This window comes from Ursus arctos, unplaced genomic scaffold (genome assembly GCF_023065955.2).
Source record: "Ursus arctos isolate Adak ecotype North America unplaced genomic scaffold, UrsArc2.0 scaffold_22, whole genome shotgun sequence".
In the NCBI taxonomy this organism is placed as follows: Eukaryota; Metazoa; Chordata; class Mammalia; order Carnivora; family Ursidae; genus Ursus; species Ursus arctos.
In genome coordinates, this window is record NW_026622897.1 from 33,048,083 (window position 1) to 33,070,663 (window position 22,581).

Sequence of the window (22,581 nt, forward strand, 5' to 3'; positions counted from 1 at the left end):
TTTAGGTCTTTGATCCATTTTGCATTGATTTTTGTATAAAGTATGCGGTAAGGGTCCAACTTCATTCTTTTGCATATGGATATCTAATTTACCTAACATCGTTTATTAAAAAGACTCCTTTCCCCCATTGGTCTTTGCACCCTGGTTGAAAATCATTTGACCATATATGTGAGGGTCTATGCCTGGCCTTTCTGTTCTATTCCATTGGTCTTTATGGCTGTCTTTTAGCCAGTATCACACTGTGTTGATTACCACAGATTTATAATAAGTTTTGAAATCAGGAAGTGTGAATCCTCCAACCTTGTTCTTCTTTTTTCAAGATTATTTTAGCTATTTAGGGTCTTGAGAACGGTTTTAACTAATTTAATAAGCAATAATAATTTTATAATTAATTTAATGATCTGCTAGGTTTCTATTATCTCTGGGCTCAGTACTGGTTTATGCCAAACAAGCTTGAGATGTCATAAATTCCTTTACAAGTTAGGAGAAGTAATGCAAAGACTTTGAGAAATAGGAATAGTGCGGTGGATTTATTAGGTATGGCCCATGCATTTACCCTTAAATATGTCCTCTGAGAGGGGCCAGACCTTTCCAAGTCATAGAGAAACATACTACTGAGAGAAATGCAGACATATATAAAGGTGCTAGAGTGGATCTTTGCCATGTATCAGAAATGATTATGAGGATGCTGTCTTTGAAATGGACTTCCTAATGTGAGTGAGGTTGATGGGATTGGATTCTGGGGTGGCAGAAGCCAAGTAGTAGTACTCACCTCTAGCGACACAGAGAGTATGGTTACTATGAGAATCAGCAGGGTCAGCTCATTAATCAATGATTTGGCCCACAGGAACTTCATAGTGACTACATTATCAGAGGGACCTTGAATAAACAGAAGGACATTCTACTAAGGTACTACTTGATTTGTGTAACAAAATAAAACAAAAAACATCTGTAGGTGTGGCAAATGGAGACCTAACTTTAGCTACTACATTTGAAATCCAGAGCCCCTCATTTAATTTCCATACCCAAGTTAGTTTACAGATCATGGATCCCTTGAATAAAGAAAAGACTATGACAGTATCACTATAAGTGCTATAGTTCTCCCAATCAGCTTCTCCAAAGGGGCTTATGGAATGATCAATCTGGGGATAACTGGACTGGCTTTTCATTCACACCAACTCTTAGAGATGAAAAAAGCCACTGTGGTCCACAGGTGAAAGTAAGAACTTGTAAAGGTCAAGTGATAAATGGAATTTTGGCTTGTGTCACACTCATATGGGGTCCATGGGTCTATCCTGTGGCTAATTCCTGAGTTCCAAAGTGTAGAGTTGGAATACTTAGCAACCGACAGAATCTACACATGAGGTCAGTTACAGTAGAATCAAATGGAAGCCCCCGAAGCTCCTCTTCCCAGTGAAAATATAAACCAAAAGCAATGTCATCTGTCTGAAGGAATCACAGAGGTTGTGCCAATATTAAATACTTCATAGGGGCAGAGGCAATGATTCTTATTATAGCCATTCAACTTACCTGCTTGGTCTCTACCTAAAATAGATCATCAGGTTACGTACATAGGACAAGGAATCAGAAAGTATCCAATTTCTCAGCAGAAGTGCTGGAAAGTAGGTGAGCAATGCTGGTAGGCAGAAAAATGGCCCCCCACATCCTGATTCCCAGAACCTAGGAATATGCTCAGGCAAAGGAGAGATAAGGTTGCAGATGGAATTATGGTTGCTAGTCACTGATTTTAAAATAAGAAGATTATCCTGGATTATTCAGGTGGATGTGATGTAATCACAAAGGTTTACAAATTACATCCTTGTAATCACCTTTGAAAAGTGGAGGGAATGAGCAGAAGAAGAGAGAAGGAAATGTGACTTTAGAAGGTCAGAGAGATGTCATGTTACTGGCTTTTAACATGGAAGAAGCGGTCCATGATCCAAGGAATGTGGGTGGTCTCTAGAGGCTGGACAAGACATGGAAATGGATCCAACCCAGAGCCTACAGAAGAGAATGCAGCCCTGAAGACACCTTAATTTTAACCCCATGAGACCTGTGTCAAATTCTGACCTACCTACAGAAGTGTAAGATAATAAATTTGTGTTGTTTAAGCCACTAAGACTGTGGTCATTTGTTATGGCAGCAATAGAAAACTAACAGAATGTCTTCAAAATTCAGTTAGTTTCTATGTACCTTTTCTTGGGCAACTGCTAGAGAATGTGGTCTTTCAAAATAAAGGAGTAAAGTTAAAAAAAAAAAAAGAGGAAGACAGGGATCTAGGAAACTGCAAGACCTAGCCACTGGGTAGAGGTGAAGGGGGATCCTGGGAAAGCAGGTGTTCTACAGACAGAAAGAGCTGCTAGTCCCGGGAAGATCTGCTAGTCCCGGGAGGAGCAGCTGACAGCCCAGAAGGTATGGAGGAGAGGGGTTGGCAGACACTCCATGTGCATGGTCAGGTCACAAAGGGGCTTTTAACTCTTCTGAAAAATTGGGAAGGAATTAGTGATAGTGACATCAAAAAGTAAGCCAGAAACGAAGAGGAAGTTTTAACTCCAGAAGAGCAAGGTTGTCTGTAAAAAGGAAATATAATTGTCATACCCTACTTGTCTTGGAAGCGAACTCTATTTGTGTGTTTTAATAATACAGACATAGGGGTAACTTGATTGGAAGGATACAGGGAAGAAAAATAAAGGCTTGGACCTCTAGATCTCCATTTTTATTGGTTTACTGCTTGCTTGTTTGTTTATAGACTACAGAGGCACAGAACTGAATTAATCATAATCCTTGGTTTATGGCTCCCTCTTAATGTTGCTCCCAACGAAAGCTAGAACCTCGACAATTACTTATAACCCATCACCCGACATGTCAACCCACACCACTTCTCCTCCTCTCAAGTAACCAACAGCCTAAATCCTGTATTCATGATTCCTTTGCCTTCTTCACTTTTAATCTGAGCGCTTTACATTCATGACGAGTCTGAGGATAAGGTTCCTGCCAGGCTAGAAACAGGAGGAGAGAAGCTATTAACATCAACCTCTTTGTACCCATAAAGCAGCAAAGAGCTTATTCTCAGCAAGAGAGGCTACAAAGTCTCAGAAAGGAGAGTGAACTCCAGGGCTTTCTCACATTAGAATATTCTTTAAGTGCCATCCAGCATTGCACGTACCTTATTGGTTCCCTCTTTAGCTACTCCTTGAAATGAGAGAGAATGGCGGGGGCAGCTACACAGAGATGCCAAAGGAAGATGCTAATGACCTGATCTCAGCACTACGACCATCTTTTACCACCTACAGGCAAAACTCTAAGACGAGCTTATTTTCCCAGTAGATGTTCCCCTGACATCTTCCAGATTTGCCCCTAGCCCCAGACACTCTGGTATGCCTCCTATTATCTAGAGCCCGTACCTTGGAGAGCTGCACAGAGGCCCTGGAGGCATGCACATCATACCAGTTTGGAGCAGTGAGGGTTTTAGCTGAGTTCTGCCTGTGCCATCTGAGGACCCCGAGGCTAAAAGACAACTGTTTGCCTTGGCAACCTACCATGGTCGGTCAAGCAGGGCACCAGCAATCTGGAAGTCACTTACGGTCTGTTTGGAAGATATTTCTAACTAGAATTGAGTTCTCAAGGCAGCATGAGATCCTGCCTGTACTAGAACCAAGAACTCATTGGCCATGGAGCTGTGAGGGCCTCAGGGTCCGCCTAGTCAAGCATTTCCAAAACATGTAACTCAAGCACTTATTTTTAGGATGGCTAACAGGTTTTACCCCCAAAGTGTCTCAAAATCAAGGAAATTTGTAGAATGTTGAATTAAAAACAAATCAAAATTCTTTTTCTACATGCTTTCTCAAAATCTAATTTCCCAGAAGGTAGCGTTTTCCCAATTTTGCTGTGTGATCTATAGCTGAGCCTGTCTCCTCAACCGCAATATAGAAATGATACCCTAGAGGATTGCTGTGAGGGTGAATGAGATCATGAGCTGAGAACCATTTAGCATAGTATCTCTCATATTAGGTGTCAGCAAATCTTACTTCCCTTCTCCTTTTCATTTTTCTTTCAAGTCTTCTCCTAGATGCAGTAAATTACCTCTATATACAACCTTCCGTGATATTATGTGATGCTGATTTCCTGGGCTCTGGGTGGCATCAGAGTAATTATGTATACCACGAAGGCCCCTACCCAGCTTACCTGGTAGGACAAGGGGACCCCAGGCCCAAGGGGGCAGAAATCCTGGTCAACACAGGAATGTGGCATCCATTGCACACTGTGAGTGGCAGAACCAATCCCAAAGCTCCAGGGGCAGCTCCGCCTCCTCCCGAATCACCAAGGACTCACGAGTGGAGTCCTGGGTCCTCAGCACAGATTCATAATCACTAAAGAGGGGACGTGGCAGCCAGCTCAATGGAAGAAGCCCTAGACTGAGATCAGAGGTTTCCAGCTGGCTATTTACCCTAGCCAAATCATGTCTGTGCTTCCTCAGTTGTAACACGCAGCGGTGTGGGCAGATGGTCTTCATGCTCTCTTTGTGATCCACATGGACCCCCATTTTAAAGGTTACCAACTGTGGTTTAATCAGAAGTCCAAGAAGCATAGTCCATGCATCCTAAATATATTTTATTGAGACTGGAGCATTTACAGTAAAGTACTCATTATGACACATCAGAAAGACTCAAGTTCAACAACTTTTACATTCACAAATACAAATTGCCTTTTGCTCTGAGGCACACAGAGAACAAGGGGAATGGGGGAAGACAAGGTACTGATGGGAGACCCAGACCTAATGGGCCATCTGTGGGTCTTCCCCTGCAGAGAAGGGCCTCCTCTGACTTGGCAGCATTTCTAGATGCCCTCAGCAAGGAGGAAAAGTGACGCTTTCCCCATGAGTCCAGAGCAGGACAAATTATCTGTAGTCTTGCTGCTTTTCTTTCTGGTTCAAAGAATTTCTATGGCAGCATTAAGATGAAACCATTTGCTACTTGACATCACAGAGACAGTAGGCACAGGCCTGGAAGCATTCAACCTGAAAAATCCATCTTGGGATCCATATGGCTTAGAAGCCTCTCTGTCCCATGAAAGTCAAACATTTCAAACATTCTCATAAATAGAGAGAGTAGGAAGCAGATGATATGACCAAGTTCAGTTTCAATGAGCAGTCAAGAGACCTAAGTGAACCTTGGACAAAGCCCTTCTCCCCAGACCTCGGTTTCCCACTCAGCTCCATATCCGTGTTTGCTTTCAAGATCTATCTGGTGCTAGAAAGAAACCTAAAACCAGTGTGCAAATGGCAATTGTTTAGGGTGGGTGAATTTAGTTCTATTCTGCCTGTGTCTCCTGGGTGACAGTGAGTCACTCAGGACCAGACGGAAGGTGATGAAAACACTCAGTCTCTGGAATGAGATTTCTCTGGCATGTTGAGTCCTTAAGGACTATCACGGTGTCATAGGTTTCTGAAGGTGACATGTGAGCCGCCAGGGTGATGTTGACAAGTGAGTCGTCTTTGGGGAACTGGCATGAAGAAGCCTTTTTATTCAGACAACACAGAAAAGTGGCCTGTCTAGACAGCTTGGGAGGATTTGAAGTGTCTAAGTGCAATTATTTCCGGCATGTTGGAGAGCCTGCCCCATCATCTCCTGTAAAGGCAGGGCAATGTTTTACCACCTCTTGTTCCATGTGAGTGCAGGAGAGAAGGAATTATGCCTCCGAGATGAGTTTTGTTCCCCGGTTCATCACGATGGCCGCCATCCGAGACGAGGTACTTCATCCAGGCCTTTCCCACCACTGGCTACAAGATGAGGGCAGTCTGTTGGCTCCATGACAGCCTTCTCCTTGGGTTCCTCTCCCACCTCTTCTTCCACTTCTTCTGGTGGACACCACTCCTGGGTAACAGTTCTCTGTTATGCCCTGTTTCTTGCTTATCTCTACATGGAAAACTGTAATTCAGAATGGAAGGAAGAGTGCGCACACACGCACACAAAGGAAGAAGTTGCAGATAAATCCACAGCATATTAACGAAACTCATCACCGTTGGTGGCAGAAGGGGGTGATTTTTGTTTTCTTCTTTGTGCTTTCCTAATTTTCCCAAGTTTTAATAATAATTCTTCTTTAAGAGAACTCAGTAATTCCTCTTTATTTTAAGGGACCAAATTGGTTCTTTCTTGTCATCTATCCAGCCAGATGCCACACCATTGTGATTCATCCTGGCACAGGTCTTCAGAAAGTGAGGCAAAATAAACCTTCCATGTCAGCGGTGGCTCCCTCACTTTTCACTGGCCAATGAACCTTGTTCAAGTACAGTTCTGTGCATTGGGGTCACACTCAAAGTATGACTCAGTTATCCTTTACGAACATTCGGTGGCAGGGAGGATTGTTAGGCAGCTGGCTGAGTCAGCCCTCGTGTGGGCTGAAGCTGTCCTGGGTTTGCTGGCTCAGGGAACCAGGGTGATACACCTCACAGCATTTCTTAGACAGGAATTCATAAACACATGTCTAATTGGTATTTGTCTTTTAGTTTTCACATCAAATGGGGTAGGAGGCTAGACAGTGTTTCCTAGGCAATCAAGGGTCCTATGGCTTCTATAGGACCTTGTTTCCGGCACTGTGAAGGTCATGTGTGAGAGGACAGGCTTTTTTCCAGGCTCTGTCCTCAGGCCCTTTTACAACCTCAGCTGGAGACAGAGCCCTCCCCCTGCCTCTTCCCACCACCCTCTAACTCATTGCCACAGTGGGCTCCACAGAAGACAGGTCTGTCTTCCCAGACTGGAGTTGGGAGGAGGGCAAGAGGTTGCTGGCTAGTGGAACCCTCCGGCCACTGCTCTTCTCTGTCCAAGCCACCCTGAAGGAAGGGACTGGGGAGGGCGGCCTTTCCTCCTGGGGCTTGGGCAGCCTTTGGCACATGCTCAGTAATGCCTTCAGCTCAACCCTAAAGTTCTCGTTGAGCCAGCAGTAGATAAACGGGTTGTAGCAAGTGCTGCTCGTGGCAAGCCAGTGGAAGGCGAAATAGAGGGCATTGTTGGTGTGGATGACCTTGCTGGACAGGAGGAGGACATAGCAGTTGAGGGGGAACCAGCAGAGGGCAAAGAGGACCACCACCAGCATCAGCATCTTGATGGTCTTCTTCTTCTTACGCCGTAGGGCCAGGTACTGCTCTGTGGTCACATCCCCAATTGTGTTGCACAACCACAGCTTCTTGGCCACTCGGGCGTAGGCCACGGAGATGATGAGGAGGGGTAGGATGTAAAGCAGGATGAAGGTGGCCAAGTCCAGGTACTTCCAGAAGAGGTCAGCTGGCTCAGGGAAGTCTGGCAGGCACAGGGAGCGGACAATGTCCTCACTGGTGGCAGGGGAGAGAGGGAGAGACAGAGACAGAGAAACAGAAAGAGGCAGAGAGAGAGAGAGAAAGAAAGAGGAGGGTTTGCCATTAGCGTGGAAAGGCCTCATCCCAAGAAGCACTGCCCTTTCTCCCCCTTGGGCTCCTGGCACATCCCTTAGAGTGCTTTTGCTATAGTGCAATTATTTGATACATTTCTGGCTCTCCGACTAGGCTGGGAGTTCTATAAAGATAAGGAAAACACCTGCTCTCTCTGTGTCCTCTTAACCTTATATTATTCTTGGCCTATAACACAGACCCAGTAAATACTTGTTCAATGAATGAATGTAACAGTGGTATTCCTAGTCTTAGAACTAACTCAACCTGAGAGTACAATGTACTCAGGAAATCTTGGAATTCCTCATTTTACTACCTACTTTCATTCCAGAGGGGAATTAAGGAGTGGGGCAAAGACATGATGGGTTTTAAGAACGTGAGTGGCAAAGCCTGAACTAACATACCTTCAGCCATTCATGTAACAAGTATTTATTTTTTATGGAATGCACCTGGTCCTCTTTGAGGAACCCCCAGAGCAGGGTTAAGAGTGTTAAGAGTGTTAAGACTCTGCAGATTATGACCTGCTGATTGAGGAGGCACGAGCCACCCATGCAGGGTTGGCAAGTATCTCCCTTGGCATCCAACCTCCCACTTTGGCGAAGTGAAAACCCTAGGGCCATTTTGATGGAAGGTGCAGTTTCAATACACTCACACAAAGGAAGCAAAGTCACAAGATTTATTACTTACAAATCCCAGAATGGAGGCACAGGGAGCTGGGGAAAGGGCAGTGCTCTGTCCCGGGGTCATGAGCAAGCAGGAGATAGAGGGCAGGGTTGCAAGCACCTATGTGTGGAAGGTGGTTGGGGCGGCGGTCACTCATTTTTCACAGCCTCGACTCTGAGTGGTCATTTTAGGAGGTGACCCGGGAAAAACAAGGCAGGGACTTGTGGTGGGAATCCTAACCCCGTGTCCTAATCTAAATGTCCAGACTATGGGTATGAACAGGGTTGTCATATTGCAAAACGTCTGAGCAGCAACTCAAAATGGCTGCTTTCTCCTCACACCATGTGGCTTGTTGCTCTTGTCGTATGTGCTGGTGGCCATCACTACTAAAAGAGAGAGAATTCTCTTTGCTTTTGTTAGCAGGAAAAAAACACAAAAGCCCAGCTCCCCATGTGTACGGGCAGATGGGAGTCTGAGTGCTCGGGGATTTGGGTATGTGATTCATTTCAGTATCGTAGAATTTGGGAAGGGAGCCTTTATAAATTACAGTTGACCCTTGAGCAACATAGAGGTTAGGGGTACCGACCCCTGCACAGTTGAAAACCCATGTATGACTTTCGACTCCCCCCAAATTAAACTACCAATAGCCGACTATTGACCGGAAGCCATATTGAAAACATAAAGTTGATTAACACATATTTTGTATACGTATTATATACTGTATTCTTCCAATAAAGTAAGAAAAAGAAAATGTTATTAAAAGCAGAAGGAAGAGGAAATACATTTATAGAGCTGGGCTGCATCAATTGCAAAACCCACACCGTTCAAACGAGTGTTGTTCAAGGGTCAACTGTGGCTGAACCAGCCTTCAGGGCTTACTCTCTTGACCCTGCCTGTGTCACAGAAATGTGTGTTTTTAACTGCACCCCTCAGGAGGAGCAGCACATGGCTACCACACCAGCACTGTACCCCCCTCATCCCCTCAGATCCCCTCTACTGGTCTGGAGCGCCAGGCCGCTAGCTCCCGGCCAACCCTGTGATCTTGTAGGTGCCGAGCTTCAGGGGCCACTGAAATCATTTCCTACAGATCCCCTAAGAGCCACAATAAGAGCCAGAAGGGGCTGGGAGTTTCCATTTTCCCCAGGGAAGCCTGGAATAGGAAAGCCCCGCTCCCTTGCCTCAAGGCCGAATGCACTCTGTTACCTTTGCTCTAGAGTACCCTGTGCAGCTGGCTGTGGCTACCCAAGCCATCCCTCCAACCCCCAAGCTCCCCCTTCCCTTCATCTCTCTCCACTTGCTATCCTACGTCACCACTCCCTCAGCCATGACCCCTGTGAGCACTTCCTTAAAATCACAAAGCATGACCTGTATCTCAGGGTCTGTTTCTAAGGAACCTCATCGAAAACACCTATGGAACTGATGAAAATCACTCGAAGCTCATTCATTCATCCATTCATTTATTCAGTAAGTAAGTATGTGCTGAGGGCTTGTTATGTGGAGACAGTAAGTCAGGTATTAGGTGACAGGAGGGCAGCAAAATCAGACATGGCGCCAGCTCTCCCCAGCCTTACAGTCGAGCCGGGGACAGCACCTTCAGTGAACTAGTAGCACACACGAGTGTTTAAGTAAAAAAAAAAAAAAAAAAATGAAGTGCTTTGAAAGAAATTCTCGTTCTGTGAGAGCATATGACACAGAAGCCAGAACGGGACGTAGGGGAAGTGGAGCTTCCTGCCTCGGACACACGGACACGGGCATGTTTCGTCCACAGGTCGGGCGAGGGAATTCAAACATCGCCACTTTAGACAAGGCCCGCGTGACCTTGAATCTCAGTCTGTGTGTGTACACTTCCCCAGGGAAAGAAGTTGTTCGCTACTGCCTTGACCTTGCAGATAAACTGGGTGGAGAACAAGGAGGGAGCTAAAGTTGTTGAGAGGAAAAGAGGAGAAAGAGCGGAAGGAATGCCGCAGATAGGCCCGGGCTCAGAAGCAGGAGGTCGGGAGAGAGACAGAGCCAACAGCGGCGGGCAGCACGTACTGGGGAGCTCGCAGGCAGAGGGGCTCAGACTCCCCTCCGTCAAAGTCCTTGGAGGCCCCAGGCTGCTCCTTGCTAGTTAACTCACCTGTACTTTTTTTCTTTTGAATTTTTTTTATTGTTATGTTAGTCACCATACAGTACAGCATTAGTTTTTCATATAATGTTCTTTTTTTTTATAATAATTTTTTATTATGTTAGTCACCATACAGTACATCCCTAGTTTTTGATGCAATGTTCCATGATTCATTAGTTGCGTATAACACCCAGTGCACCATGCAATACGTGCCCTCCTTACTACCCATCACCATTCTGTCCCATTCCCCCATCCCCCTCCCCTCTGAAGCCCTCGGTTTGTAACTCACCTGTACTTGAAGGTAAATAATTTCTGGCAGATGGCGTGTGGGAGTGAAAAAAACGTAGCCATGGTCCAGATGACTGTGACGTAGATGGCACCTTTTGTGATGGAGATCCGGGGTTTTAACGGATGCATGATGACCTGGAAAACAAGGAAAGTGTGCATCGCCGGCTGAAGAAGTTCTGAAGCAGACGGAATCCTGTGTGGCATCGCGGTAAGGCAGGTAAGTCCTATTTCTCGAGAGGCACCCCTTCTTTCAGGATGAAGCCCCTGGGCTGCCCCGGCCTCACAGCTCCCCTCCAGGGTGTCGGCTGGACTCAGAGGTCTCCTGTCGCTCATATGTGGCAGAACCAGGGTGCAGCGAGGGGACGGGGCAGGGGTGGAGTAGGAGGTCTGCTTGTGTGACAGCCACAAGGCCAGCAGAGGAAAAAGCCATGGTCAACTCCACCTTGGGATCTGATCACGCCCTGCCCCCCCCCAATTAGGTTATGGAGGGCTCTGAGAGGGTCTGAGGTGACAAACGTGGAGAGGAGACTCTCCCCACCTGTCATGCGAAGTTGCACTGACATTTATTTAAGGGTTCACAACACTGGTGATAAAATTCTCTGATTTGTTTATTTAAACTATTGCATTTATTGCTAAAATTGCAGTGGGGTCCGGTTTTCCCATGCCTATAGTAAAGCTGGGTTGTAGGCTTTGGGCTGAAAGGCATCTTGGAATTTCTACAGTATGACAATCCATCCTCCTGAAAGGTTTAAGTCAAGACTTGGGAATTTCAAGGCATCCTCATTTTAAGAGTAAGAGCATTATTTCTTGAAAAAGGCATCCTGAGACGGGTGACTCCAAGGTCAGGGGGAGAGGTCATGAAGAGCTGCCACTGCCAAAGATGTCATCCAAGGATACAGTGAACACTCTGGCTGCGTCCCCCCAAATTTTTCTCGTTTTTTCCTAGGTTTTATGGGAGGAAATGACTAGGCTTTAGAAGCTGCTCAGCACATCCCCCTTCTGGATTTTGTCATCTCTGCCCCTCACGCTCCCTCCTTGTTCGGATTGCTGAAGGAAGTGAGAGCCTGGGTCCGAGGCCTGGACATCACTCGAAGATTTCAATGGCTTTGGGACAGGGCCCTATTTCTTGGGTTTATGTCACAGCAATGTAGTCAATGTGGGCAAGACTTATCCCCTTGTTCCTCAGACTGACCCGTCTTTGGCCCAAGGGTCAACTGTCCCTTAGCTATGTTAAATGGGTGTAAGCACAGGCCAGGTAAAGGTGATCCAGAGTCCCTCTTGTTGAATGAGGGGAGAAGGTTAAGAAAAGGCAGAAAAATATTTGTATGCAGCCTTTTCAGATTTTCCCCAAAGCATTTGCAATATAAATGCCAAAATGATGGAATTTCAGGGCCAAAGAAATCTCATAGTTTGCCAACCCCAGATCCCTACCAGATGATGAATGTCCTCTAAAACACCCCTATCAAGTGTCACCCAGCCCTTGCTTAAAAATGGCCAGGAAATGAAACTCATTACCTCCCCAGGCAGCTTTGTTGTGTTAGAAAATTCGTTCTCATACTGAGCTGTGTCTTTGAATCTGCATCTTTGAAGCCTCTCTCCCTTGGTCTTTGTTTGCACCTCTTGGAGCTACTGAGAATAAATCCTACCCTCTCTTTGTCCTGCTGGCTCTTATGATGCTGGCCTTGTAGGTGCCCCTGAGCCTTCTCAGAGTAGGGGGGGCTAGTGATCAGAGCAGAGGCTTGAAGCCAGACAGACCTCAATGCTAATCCTAGCTGCTTCATTCACCAGGCAGGTGATCTTGGGAAAGCTAAGCGTGCACTCTCCTGAGCTTCCATTCCTCGATTCAGCACAGACCTAAAGCTGCAACATGGATTTACTATGTTAGCACCTGCGAGGTTCTTGCCACGGAGCCATCCTCTTCCAGGATAGGCACGCCCAGGCCCTCGTTGGTTTCCTTAACCATATCCACCCATGTGCGTCTGATGGGGCAGGACAGTGAGCAGTGCCTTCCTGCCCTACCCTGAGGCCTGCTCCTGCCGCCTGGACACCCGAGCTTGTCCTCCTCAATAACTGGGACCAGGGAGTATCTATCTCCCTTGTCTCTTCCCTGCAATGATTTGCCAATCTCCTTTCATCTGCGATTTTCAGGTTTGCTTTTCTACCCCCCAAACAAGCTCATTAACTTCTGAGACACAAGATGGAAGCAATGAGCCTTTGTTGGAACAAACTGGGAATAATGACTTTTTGTAGCACTCAGCACACATGTTTTAAAATGCCTCATCTAAGTGCTCTTACTGGCCAATAAGAAGACAAATACACTTATTGGAAAATGTGCTAAACAGTGTCGTGAGGGACCCTGCAGTTCCCTGAGAAGCAAAGCCTGAGGGGGAAGGACAGGGTGTTGGGGGTAGGTGCCCTCACCTGGTGGCGATCAACAGCAATGGCCGTCAACGTCAGTGCTGAGACGTGCAGGGAGCAGTACTGGGCAAAGCGGCTGACATGGCACATGCCTTTCCCGAACACCCATGTGCTGTTCACAAAGCGGACCTGGAAACCGGCCCACAGAGTCAGAAGACAAACAGGCCTTGACCATGACACCCACCCCCCGTGGCCTCTGAGGAGTATCCCTCAGGAGGCTTCTTCCAGCTCCTCCCTTCCTCCATTCTACCTACTCAGTTGTGGGTCACCCATGATGTTCTCCAGTGTGACTCACTTTCAACCACTCGATTCAACAAAACCTAATCATATTGCTGGAGCCAAACCTTGTGAGGTGTCAGGAGAGCATGGGAATCCGTGAACTTTGGACTTGGACTTGCTGCCTCTGCTAGTTTCTAGCTGTGTGACTTTGGGCAAGGTATATAGTCTCTCTGAACCTCAGTTTCCTTATTTGCAAAACAAGGCTTAAAAATCTCTACCTTGTACGCTTATTGTAAGGATGAAGGTTTTAAAAAGTCTATAAAGGGTAGAATACCATGTCCGGCAGATTGGTAGAAAGATATTATTAGAAATAAATAGTAGCTATTTTTCTGGTAATAATAAAATCCATTCTTAGCCCACATGAGTTCAGACTTAATAGGGGAGACACATCTGAAAAATCATAACACAGTGTGGGGGCTGTGCTCTCTAATGTTGACTAAGCAAACCTTGCAATTTCATCGGGGAAGGGGATCGAGGGGCCTGGAGAGGGGGTGGGCAGGGTGGGGAGAAGACAAGCTCCAGGACAGCGCGGGGCCCTGGGAGCAGGCCCAGGCCTCGTCCCACATCACCCAAGGCTGCCTGTTCACTCCCTCAGCGCTCCAGCCTCTCCTGAGTGATGCCCCACACCCAAGAAAGATCAAGCGCTGATTCTGAACGAGTCTGGGGAGAGCACTCAGCTATCTCAGGCTGCAAGAAGGAAAGCATTCAATGCCCTACAGAAGGCCTGCACGAAGGGCATGGGGGCCACAAGCTGGGGTGGGAGGGGGCTGACAGAGAGAGGAAAAATGATAGAGAAAGAAACAGAGCAAGTCAGTTGGACAGAAAGAATGTCATGCAGTGATTTACAACAGAGGATTTGCCCCTTACGACTCTCACCCGGGACAAGGCTCTTAGGCTCTATGAGCTTCGCCGTCCTCATGGGTAAAATGGGCGAACCATTGTCACGAAAATCAAACAAGAGGTAACACGCGGAAAGTAGGTAGATCAGTGCTTTGTACAGAAGAAGCACTTACCACGATGAACTACCCTTGTTATGACATATGCGACACTTGAGAGGAGCTTTCAAGAGTAAGTAGCCTTTGTAGCTGGGGCTGTACTTGGCCCGCAGTCGGAAATCCCAGGCCCTGTCTGAGGAATAAGCAGTGGGATGGTTTAGCCGGACCGTGTGGAAGAGAGTCGTGAGGGACGACGAGTGTGGCCAGATGCTGAACTAGGACAGCAGACCGTAGCTTTACTCTCTCTGGGGTTGGCGGGTAGCAGCCATACGAGGCTTTCGAGCAGTCCGTTAACATTATGGAGCTAGACATCCTTAGCGACTCCTACTTCTCACCTCCCACATTCCATACATTACAGAGCCAACCAGGGCTGCCTCTCAATGGCTTTCAGATCCATTTCCTCTTCCCCAGTCCCAAGGCCCCGGCCCTCGTGGAGTGCCCCACCATTTCTCACTCGGACCGTTTACAGCCTCCTAGCGGCTTCCCCTGCCCTCCGGTCTTGTCCACTTGCCATTCAGCCTTCACACCACTGATGGTAATTTTCTTAACTAAAAATCAGATTATTGTCACCTTCCCACTTAGCATCACCTTGGCCCTCAGGACAGACCCAGATGCCTCTGGAGTATCCAGGCCCATTCCCAAGCTGGCCACAGCCTTCCTTTGTGGCCCATCTCCACCTGTCTCCAGCTCCCGCACACACCCCCACTGCGCTTCCTGCCTCACTCCTCACTCCAGCTGCCACCGCTCCTGCCTCACTGCTCCAGATCCATCGAGCCACTCAACATCCCCTCAACACACCATGAGCTTTGATGCCCTTTGCCTTTGTTCTCCGGGTCCCTCTGTCTGCATGGAATGTTCACCTCGACCTGGAAAACTGCCCTTCCAGGCCCCTTTGAAATGTCACGTTCTTTGTACAGTCTCCTTTGACCCTCTCCTGGGCCTCTGGCAGGACGGAGTAAGTGATTCTCTCCTCCAGCTCCCACCACACTCCGTGCACGCCTCTGCCATGGGAATTGTAACTGTTTGCTTTTCTCTCAATGACCAGAGCTGAACTTCATGCTCACCGTCGTGTGTAAAGCGGACAGGAAAGGAGACCAGGGAGGAAGAATATTGTCACCAGCTCGCAGGAAGACAGGATGCCTTACATTAGAAGACCCTTCCCCAACCCTTTCATCCTCCCTGCTGGCCAGCACCTTGTAAGCTCTGACAAGAGTTTAGATTGGGGCAGTTCCACGGGTCAGGTTCAAAGCCAAGCTGTGCTGGGTTATCTTGGGAGGAGTTCTGGGTTCTCAGGACCCTGCCACTTCCTCTCTTGCAGAATCATCCAATGCAGGACTTGTCAGGTCTCAGCAACAGCCTAGGCTGGGGTCCATGGCTTCTCTCCCTCCCCTCTTGTGTCTGCTGAAGATTCATTCTGCATCCTTCTCTGGGCAGCATTTCTCATCCTGGGTGGCCCAGCCCAACCCCAGCATTGCAGACTGTCAGGATAGAAACCAAGGGTTGGGGGGCAAGCCAAGGGGAGCCAGGGATAAACTCTCTTGTGCTTCAAGGTAACAGGGGGTAGGGGATGGGGTAGGTATTGGAAGCCCTTTTGTCCTTGGTTAGTGACGAGAAGATTCTGAGTAGCCAGGAATCGATACATATTAGCTGGCCAGAGAGCAGGAAAAGTCCATGGTTTGGAGTAGTGGAAGCTTAACATGGTCCTCATGAGGTGGCTTAGTGGACAGACCCCTGGACTTGAGTCAGGAAAGTAATTCTTATCCTGGCTCTGCCAATTACTAGCTAAGTGACTTTGGACAAGGGACTGAACCTCTGTCTGTGCCTTGGTTTCCTCATCTGCAAAATGCAATGTTCTCATAAGTGAGGACAAAAGAGAGACTGTAGTTTTAAAATGTGAGATTCAGCAGGATGTTCACACAGGTGGATGGACTCGTGGGAGTTCACGCTCTTCCTTTGGCGTGTCTATTATTTCTAATTGAGAGTGTGTGTGAGACAGACAGAGAGAGGTGTGAACAGATACTACTTTGGTAATAACTCACATAACAATAAGGTTATTCCATAAAGTGAAAAATCATAACTCATGCTACAGAACCCTAAGGGATAACGAACCGTCATTAAACTGTTCAGTCCTAGCCCTCACATCCCACACTACCCAGGAGCACCACACTCCCAGGTCACGGAGGGACGGAAATGGTACCACTAAGCCGAGCAGCCGGCATGTGGAGGGGAGCCTCATCTGCCGCCCACGTGCACGTGCCCCCAGCCTGGTCCTGGGACCCAAGCCCACCTCATCCCCATCTCTTCCCCAACACACACTTCCTACCACAGGCTCACAGTCAAACCACAAAAGAGAAAGGCAATTTAAGTGGTCCAAGAAAATGCACGTGAGTTTCCAGTAACAATTAGTAATTGTTTGATATTGCAGCTGTGGCACAAAGCAGCATCTTAGGGTGGCGGTGAAGGGGGGCACTGAATGGGCTGGACTTCGGGGATGAGGGGTGACTTAGCAATCCCTGCCAACATTTCCAGGAGCTTCCATATACTGCTTGATATCAAATAGCCCAGTGCCCAATGATATTAAATAGGAAGTGGTCATTCGCTCCTGGGTGACTGCAGACACTCCAGTCATTGACCCCAGTGCCCCCAGCTGCAGAAGCTCAGGCTCAGAAGGTGATGAGACAGAGACAGAAGAGAGAGAGAGAGAGGACAGAAAAACAAAACCACAGACAAGGACAGGAAGAGAGGGAAAGGGGAGCATAGAGACCGGGAGGGAAGGACAGTCACAGGGAGGGAAAAAGATGCAGGCACAAAGAGAAAGAGACAGCAAGGAGGGACAGAAAGTCTGCGAGACAGAACAGAGGACAGAGTTGAGACTTGAGCGAGGAGGGCAGAGGGGAAGGAGCCGGAGAGGCGCAGCCAGCCAGCCCCAGGGAAGCCGGAGGAGGAGAACTGTGTGGCCCGAGGAGAGGGGCCGGGGGAGCCGGACGGGAGGGCACGGAGGGCCGAGGAAGTAGAGCCGCGCCCGCCGAGGCAGGCGCGAGCCGGGGCCTCACCAAGGTGAAGGGCGTGTTGAGCAGCGTGATCATGATGTCGGCGACCGCCAGGTTGACGATGAAGAGGCTGGTGGCCGAGTGCATTCGCTGGTTCTTGAAGATGACATGACAGACCAGGACGTTGCCGAAGAGCGAGAAGACGATGATGAAGGAGTAAGCCACGATGAGCAGGGCTTTCACCGTGGGGTTCTGGGACTCGGCCCCGTAGCGCCTCCGGCCCACAAAGTTCTGCCAGTCGGAGAAGGTGTAGTTGCTCCAGAAGAAGTGCGAGGCGTTGGGCACGGCCAGGGCCGCCTCCAGGCCCGGCTCGTCGGCCCGGCCCTGGGGGCGCTCGGCGGCTCGCACCAAGGGGAGCAGGCAAAGCAGCACCCCGCGCGGGCCCATCCTGCGGGAGCCCCGGCGCCCGAGCCCGAGCCCGAGCCCGCGCCGACGTCCGCGGGGAGGGGAGGGCGCGCGGCTGCGCTCCGGGCTGCTAGCCGCACCTGTCCGGCTCTGCGCAACACCGAGGCTCCGGCTCCCGCTCCCACTCCCGCCCAGGCTCCCGCTCCCGCCCCGGCTCCCGCCCCGGCTCCGGCTCCGGCTTCGGCGGTGGCGCGCGCCCGCTCCGCCAGCTCCCGGCCGGCCGGATGCCCCTGCGGGAATGCAACCCCGCGGGGCTTGCAAGGCTCTTTACCCGGCGCGCCCTTTCTGGCGCTGCACCCCGCCCGCTCCCACGCCGGGAATGCAACCCTGCGGGGCTTGCAAGGCTCTTTCCCCCGCGCGCGCTCGCCCGCTGCCTTCCTGGCGCTCCGCACCCCGCCCGCTCCCACGCCGGGACTCAAACTCTGCCCGGCTTCCAGGGCTCTTCCCCGAAGTCACACTCGCCGCTCCATCCCGCCTCAGCCTCGTTACTGTCAAGGGAGCAGGGGCGGGCGGAAGCCGCCCCCGGGGGTGCCTGGCGACCGTGGCGGGCACGCCGTCAGGCTGGGTGTGCGGGCTCCAGGCGGCTCCCCGAAACCGGGATGCGTTCCACCCGTTTCCGTCTGAGCCTCAGCCGGGCGCGGTTTCCACACGGCGGCGGATCCCTGAGTCTGGCCGTTTTCGAAACAAGGCGAGCTTCTCCAAGCCCCTTCACGGACCAGACTTCAGATTTGCTGGAGCGCTTCCTAGGTTTTGTGTCCCTACATGTATTAAAACAAGGAGGGGGGGGGGGGGTTCCAAGGAAACTCTTCAAAGCGGGGCAATCTGCTGACAGGATCAAAGAATCAAAGGAGATAGTAGCTCTGTGCCTCTTCTTGCCACAGAAGCTTTGAAGCTGTAGTTAGGGGTATATTACCCCTGTGTTCGTTCTCTGCCTGCTTCACAGGAAATCTTGGTATCTTGCTCACCCGTTTTCATTCCCACTGTGTAGCGTCTCCCAGTCACCCCAGCCCGGCCACCCACCGACCCCATCCTGTGGAGTCAGGTTCAAATCACAACTTCGTCACTTCTGAGCTATGAAATCCTGGGCAAGTTTTTTAACTTTCCTGGCCTCGGTGAAAAGCTTTCCGGGACACCTGGGGCGCTCAGTTGGTGAAGTGTCTGCCTTCAGCTCAGGTCCTGGGATTGAGCCTGGTATAGGGCTCCCTGCTCAGCGGGGAATCTGCTTCTCCCTTTGCCTGCCACCGCCCCGCCCCCGCTTGTGCTCGCTCTCTCTCCCCCCCAAAAATAAAATCTTTACAAGAAAAAAAAGCTTTCCTTTCCTTGCATGTGAGGTTTCCAGAGACCCCTGTAGGGATCTCGCTCTCTGGTGCTAGATATGCAGTATTCCATTGACTACTTGAAACTGCAGGCCTCACCCCCATTCAAATGGTAAAGGTCAGGTAGACTGTTATTGTAGCATTCACCCTGTTGGGACTCCAACAAATGACTTAAGCCCAGATTCCTTCTGAGAATTCCACTTGGCCCAGAGGAAAGCCTGCTCCTTTGTCCCACGGGAACCCTGGAGAATGGGCCCCTTGCCCCAAAGTCTTCTTTTCTCATGAGGTCATGAGGAGAGAAAGAGGCCCCAGCCACCTCTCACTTTGGAACTTTTCCGGGAAAGTTAGATGTCAGCTTCTGTACCCTCGTCAAGCTTCAGGGATGCAGTTCAAGCTCACCTCCTAATAAGCAGCTAGGAAATGGTTTAAGTGTCATCATAATAAAATACAGGTGCACTTATCCAGGTGGGAGGGAGTTTGGGAAGTCTTCCCAGAAAATGATACTTTGGCTCAATCCTAAGGCACCAGCAAGAGATAGGTCACAGAGGAGGAGGCAGAGGGAAGAAGATGGAGTATTCCGTGAGGAAGGAACCATGGTACCCGCAAAGACATGGAGGTGAGTATGCTTGTGGCACATTCAGGAACTGCAGGAGTGATTTGAACGCTTTCCCGAGGGCACTGGAAATTCACAGAAAGGCTGTAAGTACAAAACTAACAAGATCAGGTCTGCATTTTAGAAAGAACACTGTAGTGACTTCCTGGGAAATAGAGGGGCTGTAGCCAGAGACAGGAGGTTTGGAGGCTATTCAAGTGATGCAGGAGCAGAGGTGAGACCTGAATCAAGGTGCTGGCAAGGGGAGGAGCAAGGGTGACAGAGATAGGAGGGACAAAGCATAGCTGATTCCCAAGTTTTCAGTTTGAAGTCAAGCACAAAAAACACAAAAGATCCTCCTGTGACCTCACCCTCTCCTGGAGCTTTGAGCCTATCTTTCTCCATTATTTTATCAGCAAGTTCAAAGGAGTCCACTCCTGTCTCCAGTTTTCATTTCCCATTCACTCTTTAGGCTACTATGTGTAGGGGAGAGGATGGCGAGCAGATATCCTTCAATTCTGCTGATGGACCTGGTGGGTCCTGCAGGATTAGGTGGTCAGAGGGATTAGGTGACTGGTCCTAGGAGAAGGGACAGGAGTGCCAAGCAGATGAAGTAGTGGGTATTTAGCTCTAGAAAAGAAACCAAGAAACTGCCTGTAGCATGTAATTCAAGAGCTTGGGTAGACTTGATATTCTACTGAGGTGACTTGGCAAGAGTCAGGGAGGCAAGGCTGGACTGTGCTGGTAATTTAGAGAACAGAAGCCTACTTAATCACACTGTGCGCACTGTTGAGAAAGAATGAATGCACAGACTAAAGCTAGTCAGCATCGAGCGCAGAGAAAGGAATCAAAGGTAGGCAGTGCCCTTCCAAGCACTGTCTTGCAAGTACCCTGCTCGGTGGTCTGCGACGGGCGCACTAAGCTAACGCCTTCGCTTTGATTCCTTGCTCCCCATGCCCACCTCGTAGATGTGAGGGCATTTATGCCAGGTGCCTGAAACCTTGTCCCCAAAAGACCGGGTGGCATGTTTTAGCTCTTAGCTTTCCACAGAAGCAAACCCTGAGACAAAGATTCTAGAGCAAGGGTTTATTTGGGAAGTGAAGGCAAATACCAGTAGGGAAGTGGAAAAGCAAGACAAGGATGGGAAGGTGGCCAAGAAAGAGTCTATTGTCAGGCCAGCTACTACTGTGAGCAACTGGAGCTTCATCCTGTTGGGAAATCCATTGTAAAGCATACAGGTCAGCTCGCGGAACCAGTGGACAAGAGCTGGATACCCACCCACCAACTCCTGTCAGTCAGCGGTTAAGGCCGCTCCCAGGGGTGTGATAATTCTCTTGTACTCCTGGCCGTCAAGTAGGCAAGTAAACACCAGTGCTGGTAGTTGGAAGTTGGACTGATGAGCTCTGAAGGGGTGGAGGCTACTCACAATATCCAAGGTTAAGCACAAACCCTAGAATCACTTCCTCTTCCTCTTCTCTGGGCATTTGGCTCTCCACTCAGCCTCCCAAGTTCCCAGCGCCCAGCTCTCCTGGCCCCAATTTACCCTCAACTGTAGCAACAGCCCAGTGCTTAATGAAAGAAGAGCATCCCCCCACCCACCCCACATCAAGACTAGGTTTTAAAAAGAAGTTCCTTCCTCAGGGACTTTAATGGTTCTGTAACATTATCATTTGCTATTATGAAGAAGAACTGGGAAGACACAAAGGTGCTCTTACAGAATGAGACAGCTCCTTCCTTTGTGCATTCTGAATAAAACTGAGGACACCGTGTGTAGTCAGGATGTGCCAAATAGTAATTATATTTCTGTCTCTAATAATAGTCACACGTATTAAATATACCGAAAAGCAGAGAGTTTAACTCTTTCAAAAGGACTTGAGACAAGAAAAATAGTAAATCAGCTCCCCAGCATTCACAAGACAAAGAATTATAGAATAATAATACCACACAGAGGCCTCAGAAGGAAGCGTTTGTGCGCCTCACTACATCAACAGTGCCGGCATCGCAAGCAATTGCTCCTTTAACCCCAGTGTCACTTCCTAAAAAGGTCCTACTTGAGTTAAAAACTCCCCACACCCACAATTCTTTTCTGGTGCCAATCATAGTGGCAGAGGGGAAGAAAGAACAATTAGCATCATGTCAGGCACATGACAGTCACTCGAAGTTGACCTGTTTTAATGGCAAAGGTGGGATGTCATCATAGTGTAGTTACAAATGAATCAAGCAGACCTGAAATATGAAGTATGGCTTAAGAAATTCCCAATAAAAACACGGTGTGTGGGCATGTTACCCTCGGTTTCCAAGTGCACTGGAAATATTCCAGTACACTGGAGCCATAGGCTAAAATGACGTATTTCAGTGACGCCTGGGTGGCTCAGTCGGTTAAATGCCTGCCTTCGGTTCCGGTCATGATCCCAGGGTCCTGGGATGGAGCTCCCACATCGGGCTCCCTGCTCAGCGGGGAGTCTGCTTCTTCTTCTTCTCCCTCTGCCTGCTGCTCCCCATGCTTGTGCTCTCTCTCTGATAAATAAAATCTTTTAAAAAATGATCTATTTGGGATAAGTAAAAGGAAGTACACCCAAATTCCACAATTTGTGGCTCCAAATACTTCTGTAAGTTGTTTGAACTTACTCTGCACTTTTACATAGGAAGTTTTATAAATGATGGAGTGGGTACTGGGCCAACTCACAACAGCCCATTTAATCCATACAGTAGACAAATGGTAGCATTAGTTGTACCACTACAGAACTCCTACTACTGTTGGTGCTCCAGAGTGCCATTCTCCATTGTCTGGTCCTCTTGAATTAAATGTGCTCCTGGGTGACCTCAACCATCTCCATTGGTTGAACCATCACTCACAAGTGACTGCAAGATCTGTATCTCTACTTACCAATCCTCTTGAAAGTTCCAGGTTGATATTATACATTCAACTGTTGCCTGGACATTCCCACTTGGAATACCCCCACACACTTAAAATTCAACATGCTCCAAACTAAACTCATTATGTCCTCTTCTTCCCTCACTTTCTTACACTTGCTCCTTTTCTTGTTC

General features: G+C 48.8%; 1 protein-coding gene across 1 annotated transcript; it reads right to left on the reverse strand.

The window, feature by feature from the left end:
• Window positions 1-4,628: 4,628 nt before the first annotated feature.
• Window positions 4,629-17,607, reverse strand: GPR83 (G protein-coupled receptor 83). Its single transcript, XM_026505335.3, has 4 exons — window positions 17,224-17,607; window positions 12,900-13,025; window positions 10,480-10,613; window positions 4,629-7,327 (listed from the first exon to the last, which is right to left on the reverse strand). Exons 1-4 carry the CDS (start codon window positions 17,605-17,607, stop codon window positions 6,703-6,705), a joined length of 1,269 nt encoding a protein of 422 aa, XP_026361120.1. The 3' UTR covers window positions 4,629-6,702.
• Window positions 17,608-22,581: the final 4,974 nt, after the last annotated feature.

What these genes read in the sequence shown, in the direction of transcription:
- GPR83 (XM_026505335.3), bottom strand. Translation starts at nt 17,607, where the DNA reads ATGGGCCCGCGCGGGGTGCTGCTTTGCCTGCTCCCCTTGGTGCGAGCC. An exon ending in TCAACACGCCCTTCACCTTG is followed by an intron (nt 13,026 to 17,223) that starts GTGAGGCCCCGG and finishes GCCGGTTTCCAG; the next exon opens with GTCCGCTTTGTGAACAGCAC. An exon ending in TTATTTACCTTCAAGTACAG is followed by an intron (nt 7,328 to 10,479) that starts GTGAGTTACAAA and finishes CCCTGCCACCAG; the next exon opens with TGAGGACATTGTCCGCTCCC.